The following is a 22,704-nucleotide window of genomic DNA, read 5'->3' as shown; positions in this document are numbered from 1 at the left end:
TTATTCCCTTTTATCCTTTTTATTATATTATTTGTATTGTAATACTGCTTCAGGGCATCAGTCAAGGATTCCTCCCCCCTCCACACTCTCATTGTGCCAGGCATTGTTCTCACACACAGCAAAAAGATGGTCTGTCCCAAATAGTTTACAATCTAAGAATAAAATGAGAGTCAACAAATGCATGCAATAAACTGACAGGCAGAGCACAAGATAATTAGATGATTATGAACAGAGATTATCAACTGTGTAGTCCTCCTACACTCTCCACAACTCTAACCATAACTGAGCCATGAGAAAAAACTACAGAGCAAATTATAAAGATATGGGCTATGACTGCTAGTTACAGAACCTCCGTGGACATCCTGAGCTATGGGGCACCAAACCAGGATTACACGGCCATCCTGTGCCTGGAATAGCAGATTTAAGATCACAACTGCAGCTGAAATCAAAAGTGAATGATTACTCTAATATTTTTAATCTATATTATAAAATCAAGAGATGCAAATGACACTGGGGTTAGGTATGTGGACACATTTGGAACTCCAGAAAATATTAATGGTCACTTTTGTGGTTTCTTCAAGATTAGTTACCAACAGGGCAAGGATTGACAGAACAGAGTCCCTGAAATGTTAAAAAAGATAAACTGACATACAGTAATAATTAAAAAGATGGTCATGGAGAAAAGGTTGGCATTAATATCAAGAGGAAGAAATTGGGTATGCAAGCATACACAGAACCACTAGAGTATTCTAAATCCAATGTACCTGTCACAACCTGAACTTTATTGTTAATGAGGTATTACATTCATCAAGGAAATAGGGTTTTGTAACATTCCAGGGCCCAAATAATTTATTCTTTGTCTCTTTAGTAAGTCAGCAATCCTGAAGATGTATGCAGTGCTGAATACTGATGTCAATATTGGATAGCACACTGGCATCAGAGAACTAGACAAGTGACTGGATTTCAGGATGCAGCAGCAGACACCGAAAAGGCAGCTGAGACTAATGAACCTATCAGCATGTGAAGCAGCTACGCTAAAGGTTTACAACAGGACAATAGTTAATGCAGTGCTTTGAACATGTATCAACTTTGTAAGTTCTAAGTATTAGTACTGCTTTTATGCTATTGCAGCCATACCTCGTGTGCCTTGTGATTTGTCACAACTTCCTCTTAAGAGCTCAATTTAGTTACTAGTTCCACTGAAGACTCTGCACAGTTTTGATGCTCAGTCCCACAGTTCTTATTTAAGTAAATAGCCCATTGATTTCAATGGCAATTTTGCCTAAGACAGCACTGTGTAAGGACTGGAAACTATAGCCAAAGCAATTAATGGTATTAAGTACTTTCGTAGAAGGATGAAGACGACAAACAGCGCTTTTTTTCAACTTTGATTTCTAGGACTCTGTGGTAAATAAATCCTACTGCAATAGAGATTGAGGAAGGTTTTAAAAGAGCATCCATGAATGTTTCCAACCTGTCAAATGAGCTATGGTATGTCTTGTGAAATCTCCCAAATTAGGGTTGGACAAGCAAAACAAATGTTCAGTTATAGTGACAATAAAGAAACTGTCCAAAATCCCCAGCTGAAATTCAAAAGGGATTTTTGTGCTACTCTTGCAATGCTAGAAGAAAGGTTTCAATCACTTTCTCACTTCCAGTAGACATTCAGAATATATATGTATTTTTCTCAAGGAGACTAACTGGAATGTAAATGTGAAAGCAAAACTGACAGAACCAAAAAAAACCCTCCCACATTGCTCATCATGAGCTGAATGGCTGAAAGTGAAAAAACTACATTGAAACTTCCAATTTCTTGTTGGACAGACCAGCAGAGAGATGCCCCAAAATTGGGATGTCTCTGCATGTACAATTACTACAAAGCAACATGCTGCCATGATCAGAGATTGCCCCAGGTTTGTGACTTTGTGACCTTGCACGTTTTCTCTGAGTTTGAAGTTGACACAAGTTTAAGATCCCAATCCTGCCAAAAGATGTACGCAGGTGAACCATTGCACCAGTGGGTAGCCTCAATGGGGTTCCACACCAGTTCCATCTGTGCTCACATCACTGCAGAACTCAGCCGAAATTATCATCACATCACCCCAGAGACCACTTAGAAGACACTCAGCAACCCCCTAACTCCACTGGAGCTATTTACAGCAGCTGAGGATTTGGCCCAGTAAGTCTAAGGACACAAAAAAGCCACATACACATTCATACATATTTCAAAGGGATCTTTGCTCTTCAGCAGATTAGCTGCTGTTATTTAATTGTTGATCAGGTTCTAATGCACCATCTCTCTCAATGTATTCTTAAACACGTGCCAATTAACTCAACTTGTTATAGACTTGGAACTGTTTCCTGTAATGGCTTCAAACACCGTGCAATGGGAGAATCATCTCCATCTCAGATATAGCATTAAACTGGCAAGTTCCAAACTTTTTCAGTTTTGACCCGACAGTACAACTCACTGTGATTAAGGGCTGCAAAATCATGCCTTACGCAATAGAATCTAGAGATCTGACAACATTGACCTTATCGAGACTGATGAAACTGTTGGCTGCATTTCAAATTGTGTATGAGAAATAAGCCCTCATTGCTTGTTTGTAAACTTCCTATAAAATATATGCTTTATGCATTATTAACAAGTTGTAAACCGAACACAAGGTCGGTCTCAAACTGCTGGCAAGTAAACACAGTATTACTCAGCACAAATCTTTTCATTTACATAACATCAGATTCTTGTAGCATAATTAATCTTGGCAGCACAACTAAGCTTTCCTCAGTATGCTCTCTTAAACAGCTGTTATGATGAGAAAAGTATTCCAGATTTTTTTGTGAAAGAATTTAGTGCTATGTTAGTGGAAATGCAAAGAGCCTGATTCTGACACCCTTACTCAGGCTGAGTAATCATATTCCAATAGTCCTATTGACCTCGATGAGAGTCCTGGCATAAGTACTATAACACGAATGCAGGAAGTAAATGGGCAGAATCAACCCATTAATATTACACTGCTAATATATTCGTTTAGGCAAGGGTGAAATATAAGTCATAACAGCAATAAATGACTTGTGGCAGTGAGTCATTTTATTTTAATCAGAGATGGTCTCAAACTAGAATCCCAGATAATAACAGCTCTAGACTTTGGGGAAACTCAGATCCCATTCCAAAACCTTGTGTTTCACATTAAATTAAATACACTGCTATAATAATAAGTCTTTGCAATTGCCCTTTACCAAAATAGATTTTAAAGGAATGCACAAAACAATATGCACATTTAAAGGTGACCAACTTAAAATTAGCTGCACCTACCTTTATTGTTCTTGCATATGGCTGTCAGTATGCGATTTCCATGCCCACATTTTCCATGATCAGGTACACAGACTCCTTCGGAAATGACCCACTGGTAACACATCGGGTCTTCACAAGGAATAGATTCTACTAAGTGTGGACAACCCTGAGACATACCAATGGGTTCCATAACAACATGCCTTTGTCTCATTCTAAATCCTAGAAAGACAGAACAGAGACATTTATCATCATCAGTATTAAGATATTTTGTCTGCAAAGGTTGATATATAGGGCATGTGGAGTTCTATGGCATTTCAAACTATATTTTTAATAAAAAAACACTACAGCAATGTTCATAAGTAAGGCTGTGAGTCTGTCACAGAGGTCACAGATTCCAGCCGCACTGCCTCCCACCCCAGCCGTGGTGGCGGTGCCAGTCCCAGGCTGTCCCCTGTGCCCCCCCCCCCTCTCCGAGCACCAGCGGGCACCCCAGACCCCGCTCCAGTCCAGCAGCTGTACTCCCGGAGCCCCCCAGAACACTCAAGTTTTAGACAGGGGTATATAGTACAAGTCATAGACAGGTCACGGGGCCGTGGATTTTTGTTTATTGCCCATGACCTGTCCATGATTTTTACTAAAAATACCCATGGCTAAATCTTAGCCTTATTCATAAGGCCTTCTAAATATTTGCAACCTCACTGGCCTTGCAAAAAAAGATAGAATGTATCTCTCTATATTTACAGTTTTGTCATTGCAAACATAATGTTGGTTGCAGAATTCCGGGAGTCTTGATTTCCACCACAACCCATCCCTCAATTCCACTGCCATTTGATCCAATACATGCCTTTTCATTGAACTTGGATGTAAAACATATGTCCAAATACATGGACATAAAGAAAGAACTATATAGGTCATGATGACAATACAATTTTAAAAAGATAAAGACGACCAAACAAGTAATTCAAAATCTAAACCACAGTTAACCTCCTTCTGGGACTCTGAGATTGAAAAATCTTGTTCTGAGATACAAAAGACCAGTTTACTGAGAAATAATTACTCTGCTTTATGGAGATATAAAATTCATATTGGACCCCCTCAAAATAACATCCTTTTAAAGTGGGAGATTCAAATTTAATATTGGAACAAAAAGGTTACAAAATAATTAAGTATCAGAGGGGTAGCCGTGTTAGTCTGGTTCTGTAGAAGCAGCAAAGAATCCTGTGGCACCTTATAGACTAACAGACGTTTTGCAGCATGAGCTTTCGTGGGTGAATACCCACTTCTTCGGATGCAAGTAAAAAGAATTAAAGAACTGAGTACATAATTTAATGCCATTTGAATGAAAACAAAAGTTTTGATGCTATATTAAATAGTGGAGCTAGTATGCAAGTAAGTGTCTTTCAGCATGGGTTTGTTTTGGATATGATAGAGTATAAACTAGCTGTATCCATGGTTTGAATTAATGGATTTAGCATGGTGTGCAGCCATTCTGCATCAAGCAATGTGCTCATTAGGACTCATTGACTCAGCAGAGTTGGAGGAAGCAAGTCCGTACCTGGATGGAAATCGTCTAGAGAAAACATTTGATGCTGCAGAAAGTAGGGCTGGTGATTCAGAAAACAGCACACTTCCCTCTACTACACCAACATCCCAGACAGAGGACATGGTACAGAGCATGATTGGAAGCCACAAACCTCCCAACCCTGGAGGTGGGGGCTGCTCCCAGCATAATTTAGACATGCCCTCATGTCTGCCTAAATTGCAGCAGTCTTCCCAGGCTGCCCTATGAGCCCCCAGCACTGCCCGAAATCTCCACACTGCTACATGTTGCAACTCTGAGCCTGACATTCTCCTCCCGCCTTCCAGCTCCACACCCAGCGTGCCCCCTACACCAGGACTTTTGAGACAGTTCTCAGAAGACTTTTAGAGCCCCTCTATGTCTCTCTAGCCCTTTTACCAAACATAGAGAGGCTGGAGTAGGGATAAGGATCTCAACCATATTTTTCAAGAATAACAGCCTACAACATCAAATATCAGAGGAGTAGCCGTGTTAGTCTGGATCTGTAAAAAGCAACAAAGTCCTGTGGCACCTTATAGACTAACAGATGTATTGGAGCATAAGCTTTCGTGGGTGAATATCCACTTTGTCAGACACATGTAAACATCAAAGGCCACCTTCTACCCTAGGATCCACCTGTTGGTTCCAACTTATATCAAATGAATTCAATAGGAAACCACGTTTGGATCCAATTGTTTTAAATTCCTATCCTAACCTGCTGATGTTGAGTTTAATTCAGATCTAATTACAGGCTGTAGCATATGAGAGAAACAGTTAAATAACCTTTTCTTCCCTGGTGATCCTGGCAGTTCTCACGAACACAGGGTCCCCATGCAGACCAGGAGGAAACCAGACAGTCAGAAGAACATGGAATGTTGCACAGCTGGGAGGTAGAGGGAGCAGGGCCAACACACAGTTTCTTGTCAACAGGCCTAGTGACTAAACAGAAAAGAAGTTATGGACTGTAGTTTCATTCATATAAACTTCACAGAGCTTCTGAATTTACTATTGGCATTTGTTCCCTGGAGCAAACCCAATCTGCTAGGCTCTAATTAAGCAGCAAAAAAGAATCTACCTGACCCAAAGTGTTTTATGTTCTAAGGCGAAATATTTAAGCATTGCTTAAGTCCATCCCTATTCAGCAAAGCAGTTAAATGCAGGATTATGTTAAGCACGTGTTTAAGGGCTTTCCAGTCTAGGACTGGACTGCTGAATCAGAGTACCAGCTGTATTTTCACTCTGAAAGGTACCTATGTAAAAATGAAACACCTTACTCAGCAGATCCATGACCTGTGAATATTCAGGACAGGTCTGCTTGCTATAGAGGAAAAAAAAAAGTGTTTACATTTTACTGCTATTAATACTGCAGAAACCAAAGGTGATGCGGTGATTAATTAAATTCTCCTCTGGCTCATGCACCACATTGGTTTAACTAAATTCCAACTGTTGTTCCAAATCTTGCCTTCATTCACGCCATTAATTATGTAGATCTCCATGGCTGTGCGTGATGGATAGATTGCACAATTCCAGCAGACTCTCCATCTTGGAAGACAATATGGCCCAGATCTATTTACATACAATACATTCAATGAAGGGACCATGGGACTGACTGGAAAAAAGTGTTTTCAAAAACTATATGCATTAGCAAACATTTCTTTGTTTCTTCCTGATGTTCTACCATTTTATGCTTAAAGGAATCCACGGTCTTAAACTGCTTTTACAGAAGGCTTTGGTGCTTGTCTCAGCAAACATTAATGCACAAGGTTCTCTCATGCCAGTACTTCAAGTTCAGATGCAGGAACACTGAGCAGCAACTTAGATTCTAAGTCATGGACTCAGAATTCATACCTCTTGCTCCTCAGGCACTCTAGGATATAACTGTACTATTAAATGGCAATAGATGAAATTTAATTCAAAACTAATGAAAGATACTATTAATGTTAAAAAGACTGCTTTCTGAATGATTTCTGAAAAACAATATTGCCTTTGACATATTCATTTAGGGACTACACCAAGCTGGCAGGAATCCAATTCACCTTACTGCTAAAGTAAATAGACCTTTTCTACAGATTGCAGAAGTCAGAATGACAGAAAGGGTAAGAAAAATATTAGAATTTTAACCATAAGGCTTTTTTTTATCAAGAGGCTTTCTGCGTTACTTAATATCCCCTCAGCACTAGGTTTAGCAAAATAATTTATCATTTTTGTAACTCACTGGGAGAAATGAAAGCAAATCCGTTTTAGGGCACAGAGTCAACTTTAAGAATTAAGTCACATCCCATTCTACTATAACTGTTTCATTTCAGCCATGTTGTGCATCTCTTGACATTATTTTGAAATAAAAATGGTAGCAATCATCCATACATTTAGAGTATGAATATATAATTTCTAAAAATAACTTGATGAATTAGAAATAGGCTCATGGATATGGTCAAATGTCAAAAAGTCCTCCAAATTTCTGCCAGTAGTTACTGCATATTGCAGAGATGAAAACTTTTAACGAAATACTGTATTTCAGAAATAAGAACAAAAAGGAATAGGCTGCATTAATAACAGTATTAAATGAGCTCAGTCATTTCGACTAGACATGATGGCTGTAAAAGCACTGCTTCTTTTGCCACACGAAGGCCAGGTGAACTCTAATAGAGAACTGACCATCTGTAAAAGAGTTCCATCATTTGTCTAGCCATCTGATTGGCAGACAACCCCAAACTCAAAGGTGGCCCCCACTAGTTCAAGGAAACAGTTCATTCATTGACCCTGTTCTGAGTTCCAGCAGAGCTTTATTTGCTTTTTTTTATTTGTCTGACTATATACATAGTATTTCTTTAAAACTGTAGCAGAATAACCGGTAGGAAGGAGATGGGTAAAGGTTCTGCAGGAAAGCAGAGAAAAATAGGCTGAGTACTTTTATGGATAATGCTGTTTTCCTTATTCAAATAAAGTTCTTTGTTCAGTGTTACAATAAAGTCTCTCTTTCTGTAATTCTTTTCATTGCCAAATGACAGAACTCAATCAAACATGCAACCTCCTACAAGGCAGAAATAGTTCGTCCTAGATCAAGGATGCTCTATTGCAAAGGGTCAGTGGGAGAGAATTCAGTGTATTGCTGTGATAAATGAACAGAGCTGCTAGACCTCTGCCTATGTATTGGAAGGGTCAGGGTTTATTGCACCTTCTAACTTGTTTGATAATTGCACTTGTACTGTAAATAAAGCATTTACTTTGTTTGGGAAAAATGTCATATTTTCAGCTTGATAACACTTGTGTTTCCTCTCAGAATTTCTGGGTCAATGCCCCTGAATCAAATAGCAGCCCATTTACTATAGATTATGTTTGTTCCTATTTTTTAAAAATCCTATGTTCTTCTGGATCTGTAGAATAAGCCTGAAAACTCAGTTGAATGCAAATCTTGTAACTTGTTGAAACACTGCCCAGTTCTATAGCAGTGACTTATATAAATTAATTCTTGGCTAATAAATATAGTCACACTGATGCATTGAGTTTCGACTATTTACATTCACACAAGGCAATACTGAGATAAGGAACAATGTTCTTTAACAAGAGAGTGAATGCACATCCTGACTACAGAAAGCCTTCCCAAAACTATTTTTCACTCCTCCCAGAAGATAAATAATACTTTCTCCTGGACTTTTAACTTCATCTCTCAAGATTGTTAGTTTAAAATGAACACCTAAACATTTCAGAAATTCATGGCCAGAACAGAGAAGTTTCTAGGTATCTGTGACAAGCCTATTTCGAACACACGTAACAATGTGACAACGTCAAGATTTATTGTCCCTTAAGGAGTATCTCAACTTTGCCTTCACCTTAGTCGGTATTCACCTATCAGGACAATACATCTTGATATCCACCACAACAGAAGTCAATATATTTTTAATGTTTGGCAGAACCATACAGAGTTAGTTATTACCAGAGGCCAAGATAAGGATAGTATCCATTTTTAAAAGTTGTTATTGGTGACGCCAGGAAATACAGGCCAGTGACTCTTATTTCTGTACTAGAGGAAATTAGTTGAGAAAATAATTGAAGACTGAATTACAATATAAAACACCTACATGAGTATACAATAGAAACAAATAATCACAACTTCTGTAAAGGCAAGTCATATGTCTCCAGCCTGAAAGACACTGTTTTGATAGCGATGACAAAATAGTGGGCAAAGGATAACTGCATCATCTTTTTTGAGCTTAGAAATGGCTCTGACACTAACTCCTCACATGAGACTGTTAAGGAAACTTGCTGCATCCTGTGTCTGATAGAAAGGGATTTTTTATGCATTTAAAAAAATTTGGAAGCTACAAGGTGAAAAGACCCATTATCAACTGAAAACTACTTCATAGTATAAATAAAAGGCTAATCTCCACATGGAAAGAAGTTAATAATAGGTTGCCAGAAGCAACGGTGATTCAGTATATTTAGGAACAATCAGGAAGTCCTGCTACATGAATTAGGTGACATCATAAACTTTTTGAAAGAGAAAAGATGTCTTCCTGTGTTTGTTCATCTACTAGTACAACATGGTCCCAATCCTGCTTGGTGCATCTCAGCGCCACCACAATAGAAATATATCTGGCCAACATTTACAATGGGGCATAGTGCTTATTCATTGTAAGTACTATGACTGACCAGCAGAAGGTAGGAGGAATGCAGTTGAGAATCTATTGGAAGAGTCTTAAGGGAGTAGGGATACTGGGGATCAATGAAGGTGATTATGGGAAGCCTGGGTGTGCAGGTAGCTTGTTGATGATTGGTTAGAAAAAAGCAAGGGTCACAGGATACTAGAAAGCTTTGAGAAAAGGCCACAATGTACTTGGAAGTCACATTGCCAGAGAAGTCATGAAGAAGAAAGGGAAGGGAATCCAGAAGTTTTGGATACGCTTCAGGAAAGGCTCTGAACCAAACCTTGGAACAGTGTGAGATTAGCCCTCCACTAACAGTTTAAAATTAGGATATTTTTATTCTAAGTAAAACTTCATTTTTTATGACTGTCCTTTTCTTTGTGGATGTTCCAGTTTGGTCAACAAAGAGAAATTAAGTAATTTTGTTTTTAAATAAGCAAAAATATAATGCCCTTATCACTGGGCTGTGAATGACTTTTACATATTCCAGTGGCATAAATGGCCCTAAAATATAAATATGCACACTTGATTTTTTTAGACTTCAAAGATAAGAAACTGAACTAAAATCTACAGTCTCATGCAAATTGATTGGGTGAAGCAGACTAACTACTTACCATATAATAAATAGCTCTATAAATAAATGCACCAGTAATAATGGAGTAAATATTACATGTCATATCAAATACCTTCATGAGAAACAAATCACATTTTTTAAAAAAGTTAGGTATTTTACCTTGAAAATGTTTTCTATATAATCTGCTCCTTTCACTTCAGCTAGCTCCTAGACATCTGAGAACTAAAAATGCTATACCTCTGTGATAAATGGGTTGCTTTCCCTCATGAATTTAAACCCTTAAGATCTTGAATTACAAATTTAAAGCATGCCAGCTTTACACCCCAAAGATTTGCGTAAAATCGTTTTCAGTCTTGCTTCCAAAGGGTTTCCATTGAAGAAGCCAGCTGTTACATATTTATTATTCTATTATGTGACTTTAATCTTATAAATTCAGCTCACAGAATGTTAGATCAATAGCTCAACATCCCAACAATGCAGATTTGACATAGGCGTGCTGAATATATTTCACACTGTGGAGGTACAGTCTTCATCATCTTCTGAAGCCAGGTCATTTTGATAAGAAAGGGCCGGTTTCTTATCTGAGAAAAAAGTTACTCTGAATTGGATCCACTAATCCAGATGCTGGATTATCCAGCTTCAGTAGCAACAGTCAGTTAGCAAACAAAGATCCTTTCATGACACTGCTGACCATCAGTTATCTTTCTCCCCGAGTACCAGTCAAATTTTCCTATAGCCAATACATTCTAGCCTATTCTTTCCAAATACTTTCACAAACAAGACAGGAAGGTCAGGACTCAAAGATCTGAGTCTCCAAAATCTAAATTTCTTTGTCATAAACTGATTTTTGTCTTCCTGCAGCTGTACCAATATAGGCATGAATTTGAAGAGCAGTACACATTGAATATAGGACAGGGTTAGTGCTAATTCAAATACAGTACAAGTCCTTTATATCTTCCAGCTGGCTAATGAGTCCAAAGTGGCTGCTAATACCCTTGCTCATTTACACAAATATGTATTTATCCTATTGCATGACATCCCCTTGGGCAACATTTACTGTTTTTAAAGAGAGCAAGAGCTGCCTAAACAGGGATATGATCTCCCAAAAGGTTTTGATGCTGCTCTGGAAAATTGTAAAGGCCCATATGACATATAGGATATATTCTGTTTTGAACAAAGAAAAGTTTGAATAAGTTCAAAAACTGGAGATAAAGGTCAAATTCTGTTCTAAACTATGTTGGCATAAGTCTGGAGAAACTCCGCTGAACTCAGTTGTAATTAGTCTGGATTTACACTGATGTGACTTAAAACAGAATTTGCCACCAAAATTCTTATATTATGTACCATAAGGAAAAATAAATGACTTATGATATTTAAGAATTTAATTTCTTTCATGTGTGTATGGAGGACAGATGTTTAAGAAAATATACTATAGATGCCAAAGTCTATGGAGACAAGACCTAGCAGTGTGTTTGCAAGATAGTTCAGTAGTACTCTTTGTCTAAACAGGGGCAGAGGCAGGTGGGGAGAGAAATAGAGCTAGTCAAACAATTTTTCACAAAACTTTTCTCAATTGAAACTGAAGTGTCTTCCAGAAACATATTGGTTTTGAATAAAGTTTTGTCAGGAAAGTTTCTCCAGTCCAAGATGGTATTTCTGACAGAGAACCAACAAGAGACATACTCCTGGAGGAGACTCAGTGATTAGGGCAGAAACCTGAGATGTAGGAGACCCAAGCAGGCATCTGAACCTGGCTCTTCCATATCCCCAGTGTCTGCCCTAAGCACCAGGCTATAGAGGCTATTGTTGGATCTTGTGCTCTCAATTTTTCCATTAAAATTTCTAGAAGTCTCGATTTTGTTCTGCTTTGTAAGGAAAACAAGTTTCAAAACCTGAAATTTTTTTGCAAAATGGAATTGTTTTTTTCCAGCCAGCCCTTGAAATGAAGATGCATTCTGGTGAGAAGTTGAATCAAGATGTTGTATTTAAATAAATGGATTTGCCTTTACATTTTCACTTAAAAAAAAAGTCTTGATAGACACACACAAAAAACCACAATACATTTGACATAGTGTTTAATTAAGTCTTCCTTCAAAAACATTACGGTCGGTTACAGTGCCCAAGATAATCTTCTCAGATTGATCTGAAAAGATTCAGCCAACATTGCCTTCTTTCCACTGTGGAAGCCACAAACGTAGCCACAACCCATCTCACAGAGCAGTTCATCACATCTGGAAGTTATGCAGAAAACATTGCTTCTAGTAACAATGCTGAGTACTTTTGGATACAGGCCTTAGCATATCACAATTGTAAACTCTTTGGGGGCAGGGACCACCTTTTTGTTCTGTGTTTATATAGCATCTGGCACAATGGGGTTCAGGTCCGTGAGCGGGCTGCTAGGTGCTACCACAATACAAATCAAAGTTCAAGCACAATCACAGTTTTGAGGCTTACTGCATGTGGACGTGCCCATTAGTGGTTTTGTCAATGCAAGAAACTGTTGTGAGGGTAAGAAAGAGAGCGAAAATTTTATCCTATTGTAGTCACTAAAACAGTTTCCTCGCTTGATGAGCCACATGCACTACAAGATACTGAAGAACAAAGGAATCTGTTTTGTTGGGAAGCCAAGATTTCAGTTTCTTGGAACAGGAGAAGAAGCAGTTGTATATGGACTGAATGGAGTCTTGTTTTTCTGTAGTCTGAGAAGTTATTTTGCAGGCAGATAGGACATGCAATCTGCCATTAATAAAGATTTGCTTTGGCTTTGTAAGTAAATAAGTCTAAACTGCAATGTTGTGTTCTTACTATCTTATCATCTCTGCTCAAAGCCATATTCTACAGGAGCAGTACACACTGCAGATAAAAAAGATGAAGATAAATTATTCATAATGTATCTGTATCCACTCATTACTCTTCCAAAAGCAAAATAACTCACTCTGACTCCAACACCTGTCTGTCTGCTCAGAAGGTGTGTCATTATTATGTTGGCTTTCTCCATCAAATCATAAGAAAGGTTGTGTGTTGGTCTTGAGCAGAAGATTAAGCCATACCAGAAATAGCCTAACATACTGTAGAGCCTCTGAGTTACAAACACCAGAGTTACAAACTGAGCAGTCAATCACATGCCTCGTTTGGAACCGGAAGTACACAATCAGGCAGCAGCAGAGACCAAAAAAAGCAAATACAGTACAGTCCTGTGTTAAACTACTAAAAAATAAAGGGAAGTTTTAAAAAAGATTTGACAAGGTAAGGAAACAGTTTCTGTGTTTGTTTCATTTAAATTAAAATGGTTAAAAGCAACATTTTTCTTCTGCATAGTAAAGTTTCAAAGCTGTATTAAGACAACGTTCAGTTGTAAATTTTTGAAAGAACAATCATAATGTTTCGTTCAGCGTTTCGAACAACCTCCATTCCCAAGGTGTTTGTAACTGAGGTTTGACTGTATTGATAAATAACTGAACCAACACCAAAAAACAGCCAAGTGGATTCAACAAATGGGGACAAGGGGATGAGGCAGGTCTGCCCCTCCTCCTCAACCTGTGAGACAGGAGGAAGACTGAACTCATTCCAAGAGAGACTGGAGAGTGGGAGACAGTATGTCCCCATGACCACAGATGATGGGCCATGGTTTCAAATCCGGGACCCATAGGAGGCAAGGAATCTCCACACAGACATGCTGTGCTGGCTCTGGGGCTCACTGACTCCCTCCTCCAGCTTCCAGGCAGCATGACTCCAATGGAATCAATTACCAGGCCACTGAGACATTTTTATCCTTACCCACAAAGGTATTTCTCCAGCTCAGCGGCAGCAAAAAAGCATGCAGCTTCATGCTATTGATGAGTCTCACAATATTTCTTTACCTTTCCAATTTATAGATCCCTGTAATAGGCATTTTAGGATAACCTCTAACAACATACCTTCCTTTAATTTGTGTGTCCCAGATTCTATCACACTTTGGACACAGTACACTTCCCGGACTTGTATTCCACCTCCACAAAGGGCTGTGTGCTTATGTCGGCGAGGGTCCTGTCCATCAAGGAGGAGAGTAACTTGGCATGCTTTCCATTCGGAAGTCCTCCATGAAAATCTTTGAAAGAAAAATAGTGTGTGTAAAACAAGGTTTTATAGAAGACCATGGGGTATTGGGTGGTTCTTTATATTAGAAATTTGTTATTCTTTAGTATGCAAACACTTTAATCTTTGTCATACATCTTCCTACTTCAAGACATACCTACCAGTGCCAGGCAATACATTAATCCAGTACTTATGTAGAATTTTTCACACTTCTATATCAACAGAGATTAAGTGATTTGCTCCATACAGGGAGTAAGTCTGAAAGCTGGCTGTTAATCCTGCCCTCAGGTCACAAGGCCATAACTCTCTGTCAGTAACTAAGGACCTAATTGTGAGAGGTACTGAACACTTGCACAGTCAACAGAGTACCAAGTGTTCAAGAACATCTTGGGATTTGGCCTCTGAGTGATAGCTTCATAAAGTTACAGGGTTTATCGGGTACTACCAATTGCTTGCAGAAGAGGACTACAGTACTTGAGTTAATTTCTCTTTCTTGAAGTTGTGACACACATCAGATTTAGATAAAAAGTATTTTCTCAGCGCAGTTAATTTGTGTATAATAAAGAAATTAAACACTCAGGAAAGGTTTAAATTCTTACACACAAATATGTAAGTGCCACATAGACAAACACCCACATTTGAATTGAATACATCTGAGGGTTTGTGTATTAGAATACACGGTGCAAATGGAGGTTCAAAATAGCTGATCTGCCAAAAAAAGAATTGATTAAAACTATGGAAAGGAACAAACAAAAATCACGTTTTTCCCATCTCATTTACAAGTGTGGGGATCTTTCAGAGGCACTGACAATCTCAGATCCAATGAACAGGACACCAGACTGAGAAACAATTGACCATCTGCAAAATGGAGAAGATACTTCCTCTCCTATGTGAAAAACGAACATCTACAGACAAAAAAGCACTATATAAATACCAAGTATTATAATGTTTCTGTTGACGCACGTATTGTGTTATCTATATTCCTCCTTAGAGTCTTCTGCAATCTTTTCTATTGCCTTCATTTCTCCATATTCCCTCAGTCTCCATATGGTCTTAATTTCTTAAAATATGTGCAAAATAAGTTTCATTCCTTCCTTTGCTCCCAAAACAAAATACACTCTCCTGTTATCTCAATTTCACTGGTTGTTAAATTTGCATGATGTATTTGACTTGTCACATAAATCATAACTGCATGCACCTTTGGATGTCTTTTGTGAAGAAATATTTCCAGCTTGAAATTCTATGTGTTGTCTTTAGAAAATATTTGTAGGTAGGGCATAGATATTACAAGGAAACTTAAACTGCAAATTATTTGCAAAAAAAAACCTGAGCACACTTCAACATTTTCTAAACATTCTATCTTGTGAATATCAGTCATTTCTAGCCTCAAAGCACTTATGAATTTTGTAATGTCTTCATGGAAGATGTTGTGAATATTGCCAATTATTTCTAATTTACAGGTACTTTTCAGATTAGCTGTCTTGCTCTCTTTTAAATAATATGCAGTATATCTTGTGCACATTTGGATACATTCACAGGGTTTATTACCAGCAAAGAGGAATATAGTCTGTACATGACATGCATGAAATAATTGTACTCCCACAATACATAAATTATAATGGAGAATTCTTTTGTACAGAAGTTCCTTTTGTAGGTTATCACAGCTTTTCTAATATTCAGTATTAATGCAGGTCTCCAGTTTTCACATGAAGACAGAGAATCACACTTAATTGAAAAAGGTAATCTGCCACATTTCTCCCCACAGCAAATTAAAATATCACATCTTTTAGAGTATACAGGGCCCAATTTTCAAAACTGGATGCCTAAAAATAAGTATATATAAGTCCTTATTTCATCATCTAAATACTTGTTTTAGGCACTTATGCACTAATTTAAATCAGCATAATTTTAGGCTCTGGACCTTCTGAAAATCAGGCCATTAGCATTCAGAATTATACAACATAACTAAATGTATCTCAGCTCAAACATAATTAAACCTCATCTGTCTACAAGGTTGGAAAATCCCCTTAGAATTGCAGTATACAGAATAAGTGGATATTTTGCTGCTGAGCAACCATGTGCTGTAGTCATTGCCTGTTTATCAACAGAAAAACTTTAAAGTAGAGGGTAAAACCATATCAATTCAATGGTGTTGCTTTTATCAGTCAGACAGGCCCTATGATGCAATAAGAGTTTATGAAAAGCAAAATTCTACTCATGTATTAGTTGATTTAAATATGCACACTGTCAGTTTAAAAAAAAATCAACCATACCAGAGAGATATCGGATATACTAGACTTATCATCTACTGTATCACAAACCTACCATACAGCAGCATTTCCCTGCACTTAGTGTAAGGAGGGTCTGAATGAGCTCTCCCCTAACATCTAGTGATGAACTGGGAGGGAAAAAATTCAGAAGACCATGTTTGCACAGACACATCTACTCTGTCCAGGTGTGCTGCAGATAGAGCTGCTGTGCCAAAATGATCACATAACACAAAAACCAGGGGTCACTCAATGAAAGTAATAGGCAGCAGGTTTAGAACAAACAAAAGGAAATACTTCTTCACAGACACGGTCATTTGCATAATCAACCTGTGGAACTCATTGCCAGGGGATGTTATGAAGGCCAAAATAATAACTGGGTTCAAAAAAGAATTAGATAAGTTCCGAGAGGATAAGTCCATCAATAGATATTAGACAACATGGGTGGCGATGTAACCCCCAACTCTGCATGTCCCTAGCCTCTAATTGCCAGAAGGTGGGAGTGGATGACAGAGGTGGATCACTCAATGATTTCCTGTTCTGTTCATTCCCTCTGAAGTACCTAGCATTGGTCACTGTTGGAAGACAGTATACTGTGCTAGATGGACTGTTGGTCTGACCCAGTATGGCCGTTCTTATGTGGATCTCAACACACTTCCATAGAAATGAAATACAAATACTTTAAATATGACATTGAATATTTTGTGCAGCTCTATTAACACTTAGCATCTTGAATTAGGTCTATTTTTTTATTCAGAGAGCAAGGATGAGCCGTCTGACTACTTATCTCTACATAGTACCTTCTAAGTACTAGACAAGTTTATGTCTTTGATTTTTAAACTTACACAAGTTCTCCTCTGTGTGATCCTCCATTGCAGCAGGTTTCATGTGTGTGTGAAGGATTTCGTGTTTTGAAAGAGTTCAACCCAAGAGAAGGATTTAATCAAAAATGTGTATTTTGACATTTCAGTAGTTTGCATTGGCAAGGAGCATCACAAGCAGGGTGCAGCTGCTGAGAATGTTATGTTCTCAACTCTTAAAGGTGAGAACTTGGGTCTATCGGTCTTCATTGCTCCTGTTGAGCATATCATCAAGTTGGAGTAGAGAGGTTATTTGACTTCTATATTTGTCACTGGTGTGACCCCTGCTGGAATCTTGTCTCCAATTTTGGTGCTCCCAATTCCAGAAGGATTTTGGAAAATTGGAGAGGGTTCAGAGGATTCAGACAAGAGCCACATGAATGATTAAAGGATTAGAAAAACTTCCTTACATAGCGATAAGCTAAATAGAGCTTTTTGAATCTAACAAAGAGCAGGTTATGGGGTATCTTGATTACAGTCTGTGAGTATCTACATCGGGAACAAATGTTTAATAATGTGCTCTTCAATCCATCAGAGAAAGGTATAGCACAATCCAATGGCTGGAAGTTGAAGCTAGACAAATTCCTATTGGAAATAAGATGAACATTTTTAAAGGTGAGAGCAATTAACCACTGGAACAAATTACCAAAAATTGTGTGGATTCTCTATGACTGACCACTAGGAATTCTTTCAGGGAAGTTTTGTGGCCTGAGTTAAACAGAAGGTCAGACTAGATTATCACAATGATCCCTTCTGGCTTTGGAATCTTGCTGGGTAAAGTGATCTCTGAGGTCAGTCTCAGTCCATTAAAAGTCTTGTAGATTATGACCAGAAACTCTGCTCATGAGCCAATGAAGAGCCAGTGGAGTTCAGGAAGTACAACCATGTGTCAATGCTGGTCTTTGTTACTAATGAAGTGTGTTGTCTTGTGTTGTACCTTTTTCACTTTCAAGCTTTTGCACTGAAGCCCAGGTAGGAGTTATGATGGTCCAATATGGAACTGAAAAAGGCATGTTTTACCATGTCTAAATCCTCATATGTGAGAAGCTAGTGAACCCTCCATATCAAGTTTCTGTATGCCCAAGAATAATGAGGCCTGTATCTGAATAATGTTAGCCAGGACATTGCCCTTTAGAGCACTCTCACCACTCCCAATTCAAAGAACTAGTCAGCGATTACACTACTGCTTTTCGGAGTGAAAGAGAAGCAGCCTATCTGTTCTGAATTGGTACACTTCCATGTAAGTAGTAACAACTCTAAAAAGGATTTTCTAGCTTTAAATAAGACACATTATGAGCATAACTCATAATACAATACCTTCACATTCAGACCTCAGCATGCCCTCTAAAATAAAAGAGCAGCTCTTAAACATTTCTCATTATTTCCAAATACTTTTAATTTTTAGAAAGCTTTGACTTGCTGACAAGGCAAAGAGGTTTCTCGCTTTATTAAGTCATTGTCTTATTACACGACAACCATGGAAACTCAAGAGAATTCAAGAAATAATTACAATTCTGGCAAAACTGCATATTCCCAGTGAACATGCACACACACATTTGGGGTCCAAACAATATTATAAAATAGTTTAAAAGAAATTGCTGACTCCATGATAGCTATGTTGCAAATAACTTCTTTATAACTTATTTGATTCATAGCATCATAGAAATGTAGGACTAGAAGGGACATCGAGATGTCATCTAGACTATCCCCGAAAGCTATTTGTCTAACCTGTTCTTTACAACCTCCAGTGACGGAGATTCCACAACCTCCCTAGGTACCCCGCTCCAGTGCTCAGCTATCCTTATATTTCAAATATCCTACCTAAAATCTCCCTTGCTGCAATCTTGTCCTACTGTCAGTGGACCTGGACAACAATTAACACTACACTCTTTGTAACAACCTTTTACATATTTGACGATGTCCTACCCCCTTAGTGTTCTCTTCTGTATACTAAATTTGCCCAATTCTTTCAATCCTTCCTCATAGGTCATATTTTCTAAACCTCCTATAATTATTGTTGTTCTCTTCTGAATTCTCTCCAATTTGTCCAGATCTTTCTTAAAGTGTGGTGCCTAGAAATGGACACAGTACTCCAGCTGAGACATCACCAGTGCCAAGTAGAGCAGATCAATTACCTCCCATGTCTTAGGTATGATGCTCCTGTTAATACAAAAAAGGTTAATATCACTCTGGGGTGTAATATCACTCTGCAGTGTAATATCACTCTGCGGTGTTGAGTCATATTCAATTTGTGATGCACTGTAACCCCTAGGACCTTTTCTGCAGTACTGCTGCCCAGACCCGTTGTTCTCCCAATTTTATATTTCCGCAGTAGATTTTTCTTTCCCAAGAAGAATACTTTGCACTTGCCTTTACTGAATTTCATCTTATTGATTTCAGGCCAGGTCTCCAATTTGTCAAGATTATTTCTAATTCTAAGCCTGTCCTCTAAAGTGCTTGCAACCCCTCCCAGCTTGGTGTCATCTGTTAATTCTATAAATATACTTTCTACATCATTATCCAACTGGTTAATGAAAATATTGAATAGCACCAGACCTAGGACAGACCTCAGTTGATACAGTCTCCCAGTCTGACAGCAAACTATTGATAACTACTCTGAGTATGATGTTTTCACCTACTTGTGCACCCACCTTATAGTAATTTTTCCTAGACTATATTTCCTTAGTTCCTTGTGATACTGTGTAACTTATTAAAGTCCAGATAGATCATGTCTACTGCTTTCCCCCATCCCTCCGGCTGATTATCCTGTCAAAAAAGGAAATTAGGTTGATTTGGCATGATTTGTTTTTGACAAATCCATGTTGGCTATTACTTGTCACCTTATTTTCCTCTAGGTGCTTACAAACTGATTGTTTAACAGTTTGTTCCAGTATATTTCCAGGTATTTGAAGTTAGGCTGACTGGTTTATAATTCCCTGGATCCTCTTTGTTCCCCTTTTCAGAGATAGGTACTATGTTTGCCCTTCTCTGGTCCTCTGGGACCTTACCAGTCGTCCATGAGTTCTCAAAGATAATTGCTAAAGGTTTAGAGATTGCTTCAGCTAGTTCCTTAAATACTCTAGGGTAAATTTAGTCAGGCCCTGCTAACCTCCTCATCTCTTTAGCCTATCAAATTGATTCTCTTTGTATGTACACAGTTTTACATCACTGTATTCACTTTAATTTATTTATTCCTGATTTAAACCAGGTAAATGAAAGAAGAATCAGGTTTTGTGTTTAAATTTGCCAAGCATATGAATAACTAATAGCAACACAGAAATACACACTACGCTTCATAACACTTAACACTGCTTTAATATTTTCCTTTTTGCATTTAAACTATTGATTTTAGGAAGTTATTTTAAAATTTTAACTGTAAAGTGAAAAGTTCTTCAAACTTTAGCGTCCAGGCATGTGTGGAAACTTATAATGGTCTTACCAAAAAGTCTCCTTTAGAAGAACTAATTTTCTGGAGCTGATGGCAGCAAGTTCTTTCCTTAATTAGAGTGATGGGGATGTACAAAATATTTACCACTGCCCTCTGCTAGATGAAATCAAACCAGCTCAAGTGTTTGCCTTATCCCAACAGAAGGAAGGAAACATCTCAAGAGCTACAGGCTTCAGTTCACAACAGGTATCGTGCACACTCTTCCTTTGTTCCTTCCTCTTCAGGCATGGAGAGTTTCATAAGGGAGCGGTCCCCCTGAGAAGCTTCCTTGGGCAATTGGCAGAGCTTATGAGAAGAACTATATCTTAAAGCAAACTAAACCAGAAGTCAGATTGTGTGTTTCCTAGGAATTAGGGAAGTAGAGGTAAAATATCACTGTACAGATAGTAAGACTAAAATGAAGTTCATATTAGAAGGAATGTGAGTAGGCCTTTCAAATGCTGAAGGAAGCCTTAAGCTTCCAATCCTGGATCTAGGTTCTTTGAACTCATCCCCTTTCTGCAAGAGAAGAAAAGAAAGGATGGAAGTCCACCTTCACTCCAGCAATGCAATGGACAAGGCACACGTGACCCAAGAGTGAGAAAAATATATACTCTCTCTAGGTATTCCATTGACAGTGGGGAGAAATAGCATGCCATTCTCCTCAAACAGAAGATGACACTCCTAGCATATCTCAGGCAACATTATTCTACAACCGTGAGGTACCAGTTTCTAGTATGAAGGATTTGAATCCTGCCAAGTTGGCTTTGTCCTTATCTGAAAATTTCCAATAGTGTTTATGGGAAGATAACCACCAGATCAACAGGCTGTAGATGGTAGTATGGAGATATAACATCTCTTACTGACTGCAGATGATGTATGTAGGCTCAACATTTAGACATTTCTGATCTTGTATTTCTCATATAGGATTTTAGACTCAATGGTATTGGATCCAACAGGTCTGCAATGTATACAGTACCATTGTATAGTTGTTTGCTTTCCAATTGGTTAGATTTCCTTACATCCAGTATATGCCTCTGTAGAAGAGATCAGCCAAAGGAAGGACTTCTAGAAATGAAACCTCTCACAAGCTTAACCAAAACACACACTAGCTGATGTTCAATAACTTCATAGCCTACTTCCAGTCCTGGGGGGCACCTAGTCCCTGGAAATCATGGCTAACTAAACGCTGTGGATTGTTTGCAGAATTTTTGCCCCACTGGCTAGGACAATCTGAAATCTTATTGTCATCATTCTGGGCCAGATCATGTGAGAATGTTGTGCTAACAGAAAGGGTACCTGGCTCAGCTCCTAGATGGGGTGCGGCCAATAGCAGTCCCTGTGCTCTAATGTGCAGAATGCCAAAAAGCAGGTAGGAATGGGTGGGAAGAAGCTTAGAGTTTCTGGGATCATGAAAATTCCCCCCCCACACACACACACACAATGACCCATGGTACAGAGCTGGCATACTGAGGGAACAATCTGTTCCATCTTAATAGGTAGAGCAGAGCACACACAACCCTCTCCCTGTGCTACCCAAAGAGTAGCACTGGGAGAGCTGTATGAGGCACCAGCATGGGGTACAGTCTCTGGTGCGCTTGCTGATGTTCCACACCACCATCTATACAGTGCTGTGGTGCAACTGTCACAACCTTGTACTCTAATGCATCAGTGTCAACAAAAATGGCAGGGATGGGAAACTAGGCTACAGACACACCTCTCGTCACTTCCTCATTAACCAGCAGTTTGTGTATTTCAATCAGGTATCAACTGAAACAATTGTACACAGAGCATAAAATCAGCAGGACAATCTCTCATTCTTTTTGTCTTTGAAACTGACATGCATTTAGGTGAAAGAGTAAAAATCAGTACACAAGAGCTTGTTTGTTGGATCCAATCAAGGAATCAAATTTTTGTAAACCCCCCCCACCCCCGCTAGCTGGGGGCACAGAGCCGATCAGCAATTGGCTGACTTTGAAGGAACTCAATTGCGATCCCATTAATGACAC

At 38.6% G+C, this 22,704-nt stretch overlaps 1 protein-coding gene and 1 long non-coding RNA gene across 7 annotated transcripts in view; one reads left to right on the top strand and one right to left on the bottom strand.

Annotated features, from left to right (window-relative positions):
* LOC123378231 overlaps window positions 1-1,360 on the top strand; it is a 35,888-nt gene extending 34,528 nt beyond the window's left edge. For all 5 annotated transcript variants that reach the window (XR_006582522.1, XR_006582521.1, XR_006582524.1 and 2 more), the window contains one exon: window positions 869-1,360. This is a non-coding gene — a long non-coding RNA (uncharacterized LOC123378231). The remainder of the gene's footprint in view (window positions 1-868) is intronic.
* THSD7B (thrombospondin type 1 domain containing 7B) overlaps window positions 1-22,704 on the bottom strand; it is a 529,157-nt gene that overhangs the window by 296,003 nt on the left and 210,450 nt on the right. For both annotated transcript variants that reach the window (XM_045031779.1, XR_006582520.1), the window contains exons 5-7: window positions 13,985-14,154; window positions 5,634-5,789; window positions 3,314-3,511 (exon numbers count right to left, since the gene is read on the bottom strand). In XM_045031779.1, the coding sequence (XP_044887714.1) occupies window positions 3,314-3,511; window positions 5,634-5,789; window positions 13,985-14,154 (524 nt within the window). The remainder of the gene's footprint in view (window positions 1-3,313; window positions 3,512-5,633; window positions 5,790-13,984; window positions 14,155-22,704) is intronic.

The sequence above is a fragment of the Mauremys mutica genome, chromosome 10, assembly GCF_020497125.1.
Source record: "Mauremys mutica isolate MM-2020 ecotype Southern chromosome 10, ASM2049712v1, whole genome shotgun sequence".
NCBI lineage: Eukaryota > Metazoa > Chordata > Testudines > Geoemydidae > Mauremys > Mauremys mutica.
Note: the sequence above shows the minus strand (reverse complement) of the source record. Positions and strands in the feature narration are given on the sequence as shown.